The sequence below is a fragment of the Topomyia yanbarensis genome, chromosome 3 (genome assembly GCF_030247195.1).
Source record: "Topomyia yanbarensis strain Yona2022 chromosome 3, ASM3024719v1, whole genome shotgun sequence".
Lineage (NCBI taxonomy): Eukaryota > Metazoa > Arthropoda > Insecta > Diptera > Culicidae > Topomyia > Topomyia yanbarensis.
Window position 1 is genome coordinate 376,475,317 of NC_080672.1, and position 14,008 is coordinate 376,489,324.

At 40.0% G+C, this 14,008-nt stretch overlaps 2 protein-coding genes across 5 annotated transcripts in view; one reads left to right on the forward strand and one right to left on the reverse strand.

Moving 5' to 3' along the window:
• Nucleotides 1-6,243, forward strand: part of LOC131693313 (phospholipid-transporting ATPase ABCA3-like) — a 36,218-nt gene extending 29,975 nt beyond the window's left edge. For both annotated transcript variants that reach the window (XM_058981034.1, XM_058981035.1), the window contains exons 8-11: nt 3,487-3,557; nt 3,624-3,982; nt 4,041-5,914; nt 5,980-6,243. In XM_058981034.1, coding sequence (XP_058837017.1) covers nt 3,487-3,557; nt 3,624-3,982; nt 4,041-5,914; nt 5,980-6,157 — 2,482 coding nt within the window. In that variant the 3' untranslated portion in view covers nt 6,158-6,243. The remainder of the gene's footprint in view (nt 1-3,486; nt 3,558-3,623; nt 3,983-4,040; nt 5,915-5,979) is intronic.
• The window catches only part of LOC131693311 (uncharacterized), a 903,090-nt gene that overhangs the window by 378,034 nt on the left and 511,048 nt on the right, over nt 1-14,008 (reverse strand). The gene's annotated exons all lie outside the window — the stretch shown is intronic.

The window sequence follows — 14,008 nt, forward strand, 5'->3', positions numbered from 1 at the left end:
AATAATAAATTCTAACAGAATTCAATTAATAGTACATGATGGCGTCGGTGATTGAGTGGTAAGCGTGACCGCCACTCATTCCAGTTGGCCTGGGTTCGATTCCAGCCGAGGTCGTTTAGATTTTTCTGAGATGAAAAAATCTGAGGTCACGTCGTCCTTCGGAAGGGAAGTAAAGTCGTCGGTCCCTGGTCCATGAGTTGATGGATTGATATCTAGTACAGATAGTGGAGTCACCTCTCTAGCGTCGGCAAAGAAGAAGTAGAATCCATCTTCTATACTTACTAACAAATATCATCCTCTCGTGATACTTGTGGAGTGCGCACTAGTATATATGGCCTCTAGCAAAAGCAAGTATCACACTCCTTCCAAGATCTACGTTCGGGCCTGTCCGATGCCGGTATTGATCAATAACACTTTAGGACTACCAAGAGTTGCACATTGAAAGATGTTTCGCTACTCCCAAGCATAATTATCTACTTATTCCTTGTGCAATTTCAGCTAGTCCAAATAGATAGCGGAGTAGTAGCCGGAGGTGGTCGCACAAGGTCAAGCTCAAGCTCTAACAGAATTCAATTAATGGTACACTCAGGTTTTTTACGCGGACTTTCCAAAATCCTTTTGAATGCAAAAGCAGATTTTCGGAAAGATGAAAGCGACGGTTATGGAAGACTCCTTATGGCCCGCACCTCAGCAATATGGGTATTTTTGGAATGGTCTTGACGAGCAGGTGCCAGAAATTGATCATTGACGCCATTTTTAAATTCAAGATGGCGACTTGCGGTTTAGCGATTTTTTTATGAATATTGCTATTTTCGGAATGGTATTGATGAGCGGGTGCCAGAAAATGATATTTAACGTCATATTGAAATCCAAGATGGCAACTTCCGATTTAGAGAAAATCTCTATAACCCAATCAATATGAGTATTTTCGGCATGGTCTTGAAAAGTAGGTGCCAGAAATTGATTTTTGATGCTATTTTGAAATTCAAGATGGCGACTTCCAGTTTAGCGAAATTATCTATAATCCAATCAATATGGGTGATTTCGGAATGGTCTTGATGAGCAAGTGACAGCAATTGATATTTGATGCCATTTTAAAATTCAAGATGGCGACTTTCGGTTTAGTGAAATTCGTTATAACCCAATCAATGTGGTATTTTCGGAATGGTCTTGACGAGTAGATGCCAGAAATTGATAATTTGACGACATTTTGAAATTCAAGATGGCTACTTCTGGTTTTGGGGAAATTGTCTATACCCCAATCAATATGAGTATTTTCGGAATGGTCTTTACGAGTAGGTGCCAAAAATTGATTTTTGATGCTCTTTTGAAATCCAAGATGGCGACTTCCGGTTTAGTGAAATTCGCTATAATCCAATCAATGTGGTATTTTCGGAATGGTCTTGACGAGTTGGTGACAGAAATTGATATTTGACGCCATTTTGAAATTCAAGATGGCGTCAAAAATCAATTTTTTGCACCTACTCGTGAAGATCGTTCCAAAAATACCAATTATTGGCACCCAGCCTCGATCTCGACAACCAGGCACCATGACCGGGAAATCTTGTGATATGGGGGAACTCTCTTCTAGTACCTGAACCATACATAAAAAATTAAGCATCAGACTAATGATTCGCACGATCATTCAAGAACACACTCGAATATGCGAATGGCACGGTTATAAAATTGTATTTTTCCACGCAAAGGGACATACACGTTAGCACACGCGACAAAAACGATAACATGCAAACACTCGAGTCTTTCGCGATCATCTACGCATACCGACGCCTGTGATCTCGCAAACAGGAAAACACCCCGGCTGAGTTTACATCACTAGTGGTTTCGGACTGCTCATAAAAAATAGCAAGGTTTGTCTTTTCTGCTGATTTTCGTGATTAATCCTCCTATAAGTGAGATTTTTTTTTCTCTGCTAGAAGAAATGAGTTAACGTCTTTGGAAAAATTGTGGAGATTGCTTTCAGTAATGTCTTTTCTGAATACATGAAGTCTCTTCTTATAATGCTTAGGAAGTCATAACTCGTTATATTTTTTTAATATCTTTACATTTATCATTCCTACGGGTTTCATAAATTCTACGAAATTATTTCAATTGTCAACATACAAAATTTTTATTGACCCATAATTTTTCTTATTTCGAGTGTTTTCGAAGATAATGGACATTTTTTGAAAAACAATTGTTTTTTCAAATCATCTTTAGCTCTATTGGAGGCAACGAGAGACTAGTGAACTCTATTGAGTTTAAAAGTGTTGATTTAGCATTTTTAATTGCAGGTAGAACTGGCTGCGCGGTTTGCCCGTTCAAAAGTATTACTTTCAAAATTTTTGCTTATTCTACCAAAAATACCCAATAGCTTCTACGTCGCAAGAGATAGACTGATGACCTCTTCTGGAAGGATATGTATCTTGATAAGACGAACAACTTTCTGGAACAAACTGAAGCGATATTAAAAATGCTATGTTGAAAAAAATGTTTTAAGGGGTTCAATTCACAAACAACGAGAGTACTATAAATAGAGATTTTTGCCATCAGTAAAGATGTTCGTAAAAGCAAGTTCATTAACATTCCCGAAGATTGCATTTTGTTTTACAGACTTTGGGAAAAAATACAGCAAATATATTTCTACAAGGGGGGTTTAATCACTATAACTATATCAGCAAAATGATGGTTTTGGATCATCACAAAACGTCCTAGGAGACATCAGTGCTATACGCTTTTTCGTTTTCGCCTGAATAATTTTTCACGATATTTTGGCGAAACAATCCACTATGACACGCGACAAATAGTAAACATACGAACGCTTAAGCCCTTCGCGATCATCCACGCACACCTGTTCCCTCGATAGTGCAAACTTGATAACACTCCGGCAATAAGGTGAACGGTTTAGTACTTACGAAGTTACAAACGCGGTCTCAAATGCGAACCCATAAACGCCCGTGTTTGCATGATCATGAATCGCTCACGTCCGGAAAACTTTACCCTCCGTCGATATGGAAGAACTCACTTTCTTATAACATCTGAACCGTACACCGAAAATTAACTATCAGATTCGCGGTTTGCGCGCGATCATCCAAGAACATACGCAAATGGTTATAAAATCGAATTTATACACGCAAATTTACATACACGTTAGCGCATATGCGATCGAGCACGTTAACGTACAAACGCTCTGGCCTTTCGCGATGATACAGGCGATTGCGAACTTCCTATGTTCGCACATATCTGAACCGTACAATGAATATCATATTCAGAATCACGGGTCACTGCAATTGGCCATAAGCAGTGTTTTAGTGGGTGACATTTCCCGTCTCATCTGCAATTGTAGTGAGAGATTCTGACGGGGAGCCCTTCCGAAAACCTAGCTCTACAGCTCCAGTAGGACAACTCTCGAAAAAAGAAAAGAAAAAAAGTTGAATGCGATGGAACTATAAAATTTCAATCTAAAATTTTAACATTTTTCTCATTCAGAGCTGGAAGCGACACTCTCCACGAAACGGACGAGCGGAATGGAACAGCTATTGACACAACAGATCAAAACTGTAATTTCAATCATACTGTTTCTCCTTTAATTGATTTCTGAAGTTCGGATCTTCATTGCATTTCAGACTCTCTGAGCAATATTAACCTCCTGAGAGGCGGACAGCTAATGATGAATCAAGTGAAAGCTCAATTTCTGAAGAAGGCCCTATCTACGATTCGGTCCTGGGTCCAGTTGATCATCCAGAACCTGATACCGGTACTATTTGTTGTGCTAACGTTCGTTATGACACGAGGCATTGCTTCCAACAAGGATCTTCCTCCACTAACTATGACGATTGAAGCATACAAACAGACAGTTACCGTACTGGAAGGTAGCTCAGTCGATCTGAATGTGTTAGCTTATCAAAAACTATTCGAAAATATTGGAGGCTCTCATCGACTGGACACTATCACGATGCCAATGAATGATTACATTTTGGAACGGGTAAGTGGCGACAGCATTAATCATCTACTCCATTATTAATTAATCTTTTTAAGAACAGTCTATGGAGTCAATTTCGGAAGTCAACATCCGTTATCTGGTTGGAGCCACATTCGGCGAGAACTACACCGCCTGGTTTAACAACAAAGCATATCACACTGCTCCATTGTCACTGTCCCTGCTGTACAACGCAGTCCTACGTGCGCAATGTCCAACCTGCGAACTGACCGTGGTTAACAAACCGCTTCCGTTCAATATCTCCACCCAGTTCGACACAATGAACACTGGACTTAACGCTGGCTTCCAGCTTGCGTTCAACACGGGATTCGCCATGGCGTTTGTAGCTGCTTTGTACGTGCTGTTCTACATCCGAGAACGGACTTCAAGAGCCAAGTTGCTTCAGTATGTCAGTGGCACAAACATAACACTGCTTTGGGGTGTTGCTTTCGTGTGGGATTTCGCCATGTTTGTAGTCACTTGCTTAATCTACATCGCTACGATAGCGGCATTCCAGGAGGAAGGATGGTCCTCGTTCAGCGAACTTGGCAGCGTATTTCTTCTTTTGATATTTTTCGGAGTTGCTTTTCTACCCACTACCTACCTCAGCTCGTTCCTGTTCAAAGCTCCTGCTACCGGATTCGTCATAGTGATGCTAATTAACATCGCTTCTGGGTCGATCTTCTTTACGGCCGTCGTCCTACTTAAGTTTCCCGGTATCGATCTGCAGGATGTTGCGAATGGGTTGGAGTGGTTCTTCATGCTGTTTCCGAATTTTGTCCTTACCCACGGACTAAACAATATGAATCAAATTGTGAGCTCAAAATCGTTCTGCCAGAAACGGTGCGAACAGCAGCTCGATTGTAAACTGGAACTGATGTGCGATACCATAAAAGAATGCTGCATACCGGAACTGTATTCCTTCGACGAACTTGGCATCATTCGGCATCTTATAACACTGGCTATCGTCGGGATAGGAGCGTTTGCTCTGATTTTAGCCATCGAATACAGGTTCGTGGAAAGGCTGTTGCAGATATGCCGGCGACCTGGGAAACAACAATGGACACCACCAGCTTCCGAAGAAGACTCGGATGTTTTAGCGGAGAAGAAGCGGGTTCAAATGATTCCAAAGACGAACATTGGCAACTACAATCTGGTTATGAAAGATCTCACCAAATACTACAAGAGATTGCTAGCGGTTAACAAACTGTCCGTGGCAATTGATCGAGCTGAGTGCTTTGGACTGCTCGGAATCAATGGAGCCGGCAAAACCACCACCTTCAAAATGATGACTGGTGACGAAAGTTTCACTTCTGGTGAGGCTTGGGTTAAGGGAATTAGTTTGAAGTCGAGCATGAATATCGTTTATCAGAACATCGGTTACTGTCCGCAGTTTGACGCTCTGCTAGAGGATCTCACCGGACGAGAAACGTTGCAAATCTATGCCTTGCTGCGTGGCGTTAGGACAGCGGATGTACCAAATGTTTCGCTTGCCCTAGCGGAAGATTTGAACTTCTTGAAGCACATTGATAAAAAGGTGAAGGAATACAGTGGCGGAAACAAACGGAAGTTGAGTACCGCTCTGGCATTGATGGGTAATCCTTCGGTGATTTATTTGGATGAACCTACGACGGGAATGGATCCCGGTGCCAAGCGCCAGTTTTGGGATATGATCTGTAAGGTGCGAAGTGCAGGGAAATCGATCGTACTGACTTCACACAGCATGGAGGAATGCGAGGCGTTGTGCACACGGTTGGCGATTATGGTGAACGGGGAGTTCAAGTGCTTGGGATCGACGCAGCACTTGAAGAACAAGTTTTCCAAGGGCTTCTTGTTGACAATAAAAGTGAAGAAGACGGTGGATGGGATGCTTCAGCAGCAGCAGGTGGAAGGCGCTAAAGCGTTTGTTATGACGACCTTCAATGGAGCAGTTCTGAAGTAAGTTTCAATACTCGATTAGTGAATGTGATAGATCTGAACATTTTCTTTTCTATCTTCAACAGGGAGGAATATCAGGACTCTCTGAGCTTCCACGTACCGCAGACAAATCTCAAGTGGTCGCAGATGTTCGGTCTGATGGAATCGCACAAGGACCGTTTAGGCATTGAAGATTACGCCTTGGGGCAGACCTCACTGGAACAAGTGTTCCTATTCTTCACTAAGTACCAAAGAATAGTGTGAAAGAAGTAGTGGTTATGTACAAATATTTATGAATATGTATAATTTCTAAGTCTGGAAACTTTTCGATAAACTCTGAATTGGGACTACTCAGGCGTTATTTTCATGCTTGAAGTTTTAGCCTAATTGCTACTTTTACTACGACTTAACCCTTTGTCTTCTACCGCACGAGTCCATAATCCCTAAGGTATCGACGAAACCTTGGTTCAGGGGGATGGATGTGGGTCGGGATTTCATTCGCGTGATGTGATGATGCGTGATGATCTCCGGCGTATTGGGCTCGTGGATAACGGTATCTGCGCTTGTGGCGACGGTTATCACGAGATCGAACATGTTGTCTGGGCATGCGCCGAGTACTGTTCTGCCAGATCTCAACTATTCGATTCCCTTCGGGCCCGAGGAAGATCACCAAATGTCTCGGTTCGAGATGTACTAGCAAGCCGCGATATTCCCTACATGTCCCTTATATACACGTTCCTCAAAACCATCAATATCCAAATTTAAATGCCCCTATCTTTTCTCTTATCATTCCCAGAAGTGCCCTCTTCCGCCTACCGTACCCCAACGATGGTCTGATACGACTCCAAGACGAGACAAAACATCTGTCGAATGAACCAACAACACGAGACCTACAGTACATCACACGCGCAACGCGCTGTGTTGCCGATCCGCATCTGAGCCGTACTACGAAATCGTCTGGATGAACCCTTGCCGGCTTGAGGAAGACCGCGCGGCGTCCCAATACGTGCATCCATCCGAATCTGTAATCCTGGCCGTTGATTCAAGATGCCGGAAACTGAAAGATTATATTCCCCCCCCCCCTCTGTCAGCCTTGTCCACCTTCTCTCCCATGTCTCTGATACACAGATGTAGGACTTCGCTCCCCCCTTGAATATCTTCACAAAAATTTAGGTGCCCCCCTATCTTCTAGTTTTAGTCGATCAATATTTAATCTCGTTAAGAAATGTCCAACAGTACCAACAGTAATAGTCCTAATTAATCCCCCTCAATCTTAATAAAGTTGAACCACTCCTAGTTAATAAGCTTGTAAAATGTTCCCCTTAGTTAATATTTAATTGCTCCAACAATCTCCCTTCTAAAAATCATAAAGTGCATTGCTATACAAAGAACACACAAAATGACCCCCCCCCCCCTACTCTTACGAATATTATATTATCCCCTCTTGTATATGTATAAGTTAGCTGTAAAATTCCTTTAGTTTCATTATATAAAAAAAATTATATTCAATGTGTAACCTCCTAGTTCTAAGCAATTCAAAAAAAAGAAAAAATGGCACCTTTAAGCTAACGCAAACGTGCCTTATCAAATAAACGAATTGAATACCGCACGAGTCAGGATACTATGGCATTTGAAATCTCTAGTTTTTTGTCTTTCACAAATTGCTTGCCGGAGTGTTTTATTTGATCGACTATTGTGTTTGCCTCAGCAGCTGTGTCATATAGTCACAAGTGTTGCTGATTTACACGGTGTCGGCTGCTGTGCCGATGCATCCCCATCATGTGTTCCGATGTAGAGCGAGATAACGGCATTGTTGCAGACATGAATCTTACGACGGAGTCCCGAGTCTACCTACCTGCCCGCCTGATAGAGATAAATGGCGTCGTGACTGCTTCGAGCTTGACTGTAGCACGGGGTTTACTGGATTATAGATTGCAAGCGATTGCATTCAGGATCAGTTACACAGGACGGAAAAAATCCTATGTCCATTCACATTCGTATTGCTTGGTTTTCGTCGAGTCTGTTTGCCTTTTGTACTGCGAGCCATGAATTGCACTAAATGGAATTAATTGGGCCACACAGCTTCCCATTGCAGCAATAAGGGCCGGTGTGGCAAGTGCGAAGGGAGTCATGAGGATGACTTGTAATGGGAATGCTGAAAAGTGTACCTACTAAGCTCTCAACAAGTCTCGCGTACAAACAACTCGAAGAGAAAGTGAAGCGTTCGCTTAAGGGACGCTCTAAGCTCCCTTTTGTAGAAATGTTAAAAAGAGCTTCGCTACCTGTTGACGTCATCATTACATTACGTCATATTCAATGCGCGATTACACCCTTTATCAGGGATGCCAAGTGTTTGTCCAAGAAATCTGTTATAATTTTCGAAAAAGTCTGGAATTGTCTGGATGGTCAATTTTTTTTTGAAAAAGCTTCATTTTCATCCATAATATTTGGCTGTATTTGTTGCAATTTATAAATAAAACATATTTGTATGTCAACATTATGTCTCAGCTTTCTGAAAAGTCAGTAATTACGCCGCCAATCGGACCAATTTAATTGCTTAATTTACAGCATAAAGCATGTGGATTAAATTTAAGTCTCTGAGCTTTCAGTATCTTGGATTGCTGAACTTCCAGCTGATGAAAACTCATCAAAATTTATTCACATTTAGCGAAAAAAAAACTTTGGTGCGTTGTGTTTCCAGCTAGTAACAAGTTTTGTTTTAAAAATGCTAGGACAAAAGGCAGTTTAAAAATTAACGATGAATTCCTGTAACTCATTTTATTTTTCAAATTGTCTGGATAAATCTGGACGACGCTTAAAAATCTGGAAGAATCCAGATAAATCTGGATGGTTGCCACCCCTGCACTTTATGCACGCCCAAGTAACAATTTTAGTTTTATTGGAAGCTTAACGCTATGATCAAAAAGAAAGTTTAAAACCATTTACAAGATCAAAACATTTACAACATCTCTTCAGGAATTTGTTAAAACTATTACTAGAGCATGCGGGCTTATTCTACAAACGGCTTTCAGTCTATTATTATAAATTCGTTTTGGTTTTGATACACAATACCATAAGATGTCTTAGAGATTTCGATAAAACCCTTTTTTAAGCTTTGTGGCTAACTTAAGTATCTTAAACAAACACTGAGACAGTTTTATGTAATTATTCGTAGGTTGAATTAGTTATATCTCTCTATTTTTTCCTCTACAAAATTCTCGCATTAAATAACTTGACGAACCCAAAGCGAAAAAATGTTAAGAAAAATGTGGAATAGGGAATTGCCATCGAGATTATAATATATATATATATATATATATATATATATATATATATATATATATATATATATATATATATATATATATATATATATATATATATATATATATATATATATATATATATATATATATATATATATATATATATATATATATATATATATATATATATATATATATATATATATATATATATATATATATATATATATATATATATATATATATATATATATATATATATATATATATATATATATATATATATATATATATATATATATATATTGCTCCTGTTCGCATGCGATTCAATTTTTATGGTGAGTATCAATCGGATAGGTCGAAAAACAATAACGCGCTGTTTAATTAAACAGAAATATTGAAATAATCAGAATGTATTAAAAAATGAGAATTTACAATATATATTATCCCGGATCCCATGACCCATAAATTAGTTTAAAAATGGCCTCAGCACCACAAAACTTTATTTTCTGGTAATATTTTGTGCAATAAACATAAAGCGCCTAAAACCATTTATCCTGCAATACTGCTCTCTAACAATATTATTACTTTAATGCAGACCGATAAAACTATATGTGCAGTCCATATGGTTCTATCGCTAGCCCACACTGATAAAATAAAGTACCAATTAATGCGTAGAAAACTACACATTTTCAATAAAAGTGGAATAACCCATTAAATGGGTAAAGAGTTTGTACCCATAAATGAGTACAGATCTTGTACGTCAACCTGGTTATAGTTTACCCATTATTTTTCGCAGAATTGTTACAAAAAATGCGTAAAAAATACTCATTTATGAAAATCGCGCCAGAATTAAAAATACTGTCAATAGAATTGATACTGAATTAAAAAAAAAAAATAAAATAACACACATTTCACATTATTGTCTCCTTACAAAAGTATATGAATCTGGATGGAGATCCAATTCCAAAACTCCTTAACAAAATAAAACCGCCAACTGGATATATTTTTGATGGCTGGATCTTTTGGCTGTTCTAAAAATGCCGAACTAGTGCATATTTGCAACATCCTCAGTAGTCTAAGCAACCGTTGTTTTCGGAGCATTGCCGAAATGTTCCGTTTCCACCACGGACTCCGATGCAGGCCGATAATTTGCAGGTTCCGCTACGATCCTTAGTTAGCAGGTTAACTTGCTTCAAATAATTCTTAAGGAGTTTTCACCCATTGTTAAGATCAATATACCCATTGACATTACCTCATCGAGTAGTTGTGAAATGGATAAAATTGTTGGATTGTTAGAAACAAAAAATATCCATTTTTGACAGCTTGAATAACTTCCGAAAATGGGCAATTTGAATACATAAAATGAGTAAAGTTTTTTTACCGTGCATTATTTTGACTGAAGAGTAATAAGTTTTATGGCAGCACTGTACCAGCATAAACGCATTTTGTCTGTACGTGTTTGACAGTTCATAACAAATTAAAAAAAAAATCTGGTTTTCCTTGTAAGGTATAGTTTTAACTTCATTTGGTGTTTGTTTACGTTTTAAAATGCCTCTTAAAATAGTGCCAACTATAGAAGGCGAAATTTGCCGTAGTGTTATACCAGCCGGATGGGAAGTGGATGGTGTGCTTCACTGGTCGAAAAAGAGTGCAGTTTCTAAACTATCCCAAGATGAAAACTGTGTCCCAAACCCGAAGTGGGATCGAATGAATTGCGTCAAAAAGAGGGAGTTTGCAACTACTTTCATTGTGCTGCGGTGTAAGTTCGGTGTTGAGAATTTTGATCAGGTTCTATTTTATCATCCTTTTAAAACCACCAGTGTATTTAATTTTTCCACTTGTCATATCTGTTCATTTTGTCTAGCGTTTCCAAAAAGTTTTATCAGAAACTCAGTCCAACGATTTAAAAGTACATGTTATAAAACCTTAAAGTTTTTCTAAGCCAGAATGGTTGTATGAATGATTTAAACAAGGTACTAGGTTTTATCATACACTAATGGTAATGCTTAATAGGATGGAGTTAACTTTTTTTATTGCTGTCTTGTATCAAAGTTTTATTGCAATCCCACCGGCTCTCATAAAGTTTTTTAAGGCTGAACGGCATCTCCAAAATATCAGTTTTATTTTTGAGCAGAGAAAGCTCTAAAGGATGCTATAAAACAATTTGCAGAGTAAAGCTTAACTAGTATGTCCAGCATCATGATAGAACCATATGGTACATGTGTTTTTTTTTTTTTTATTCAAATCGTTTATTTGATAAGGCACGTTGCGTTAGCTTAAAGGTGCCAATTTTGTTTTGTTTTACATTTTAAATTGCTTAAAACTAGGGGATTACATATTGATTTTTTTAAAATGAAACTAATGCGATTTTATAGCTATCTTATATATCTACACAAGGGGATAATATTGTTTTCGTAAGATTAGGGGGGTCATTTAGTTTTTGTGGCAATATGGTTTGACATTTTTATCAGTGAGATTATTGGAGCAAATAATGTTTAATTAAGGGGGACAATTTTTTACGACTAACTTAAAACTAGGCATAACTAGAGGGCATGATTGAATTTTGTAAAGATTCGTAATTATAGTTATTTTTGTGGGTAGTAGAGTTGGGCAATTTCAACGAGATTATATGATATAATAGTTAAAACTAGAAGAGACAAGAAGAGCTAAATGCTTCGTGATGATATTGGGGGGGGGGGGGGGGGGGTAGGGGTGTTACTTCTGGGTATACGAGTCAGGGGAGGGAGGGTAGACAAAGATGGCAGGGAGAGAAAATTATTTCAGTTTCAGGCATCGTGAGATCAACGGATGGATTACAAACTCGGGTGGCCTTCATCAGGGGAATCATGTACTGGGACGCCGGGTGGTCCTCCTCAAGATGGCAGGGGTTTTTCCAGACGATTTCGTAGTACGGCTCAGATGTGGATCGGCTACATTTCGAGTTAAGCGTGTTATGTTCGTGCCGTAGGTCCCGTGTTTGTTGGCTCATTCGATACAGATGGTTTGATACAGGTGGAAGAGCGTTCTGAGAATGATAAGGAGATAACAAGGGGCAGTTAGACTTGTATATTGATGGTTTTCACAAAGGTGTATATAAGGGACATATAGAGAACATCGCGGCTTGCCAGCACATCTCGAACCGGGACGTTGGTTGGTCTTCCTCGGGCCCGCAGGGTATCCATTAGCCGAGACCTGGTGGAACTGTACTCGGTGCACGCCCAGACAATGTGCTCGATGTCGTGATAGCCGTCGCCACAAGCGCAGATACCACTATCCACGAGCCCAATACGCCGGAGATGTGCATCCAGCGTGTAATGGTTTGCCATGAGTCGGGACATCACACGAATGAAGTCACGACCCACATCCATCCCCTTGAACCAAGGTTTCGTCGATACCTTAGGGATTATCGAATGTAGCCACCTTCCCAGCTCTCCACTGCTCCACGAAGTTTGCCAACTTTCGAGGGTTCTCTGATGAGTAATACTGAAAAATTCGCTGAAGCAAATTGGTCTTTCGTAAACGTCTCCTTCTAAGGCACCCACCTTAGCTAAGGAGTCTGCCTTCTCATTGCCCGGAATGGAGCAATGAGAAGGGACCCATACCAAGGTAATCTGGAAAGAGTTGTCAGATAAAGCACTCAGTAGCTCCCGTATTTTCCCCAAAAAATACGAGGAGTGCTTGCCTTGTTTCATCGAGCGAATAGCGTCAATGGAACTGAGGCTATCCGAAACGATGAAGTAATGGTCTGCGGGTAATGTTTCAATGACTCCAAGGGTATACTGAATGGCAGCTAGTTCTGCGGCGTAAACTGAAGCAGGGTCACTGAGTTTGTAGGAGGCGGTGAACTTTTGATTGAAAATACCGAAGCCAGTGGATCCTTCGAGGTTTGATCCGTCAGTATAAAACATCTTAGAACAGTCGACTTCTCGGAATTTATTATAAAAAATGTTTGGAACCACTTGTGGGCGTATGTGGTCCGGAATTCCACTAATCTCGTCTTTCATGGATGTGTCGAAGAAAACAGTAGATTCAGAAGTATTTATGAAATGCACACGGTTGGGATTGTAAGAAGAAGGGTTAATATTCTGCGCCATGTAGTCAAAGTACAGGGACATGAAACGGGTCTGAGAATTGAGCTCAACAAGCCTTTCGAAATTTTCAATCACGACCGGGTTCAAGATATCGCATCGAATGAGCAATCGATATGAGAGTTCCCAAAATCGATTTTTCAACGGGAGAACGCCCGACAGCACTTCGAGACTCATCGTATGGGTCGACTGCATGCACCCTAAGGCGATACGCAAACAACGATACTGAATTCTTTCGAGTTTGATGAAATGTATGTTCGCGGCGGAGCGAAAGCAGAAGCATCCGTATTCCATTACCGACAGTATCGTTGTTTGATACAACCTAATTAGGTCTCCTGGGTGGGCACCCCACCATGTTCCGGTTATTGTACGAAGAAAGTTGATCCTTTGTTGGCATTTCTGTTTCAGATACCGAATATGGCATCCCCAAGTACCTTTCGAGTCGAACCAGACCCCTAGATATTTTACTGTGAAGACCTGAGCGATAGTTTGACCCATTAATAGAAGCTGTAGTTGTGCTGGTTCACGCTTCCTTGAAAATACAACTAGCTCAGTTTTCTCCGTGGAGAATTCGATACCCAGCTTAATAGCCCAAGCAGACAAATTGTCCAGGGTATTCTGTAATGGTCCTTGTAGATCGACAGCTTTGGGTCCCGTAACAGACACCACGCCATCGTCTGCAAGTTGCCTTAACGTGCAGGAATTGTCAAGGCATTCATCAATGTCGTTGACATAAAAATTGTATAAAAGGGGGCTTA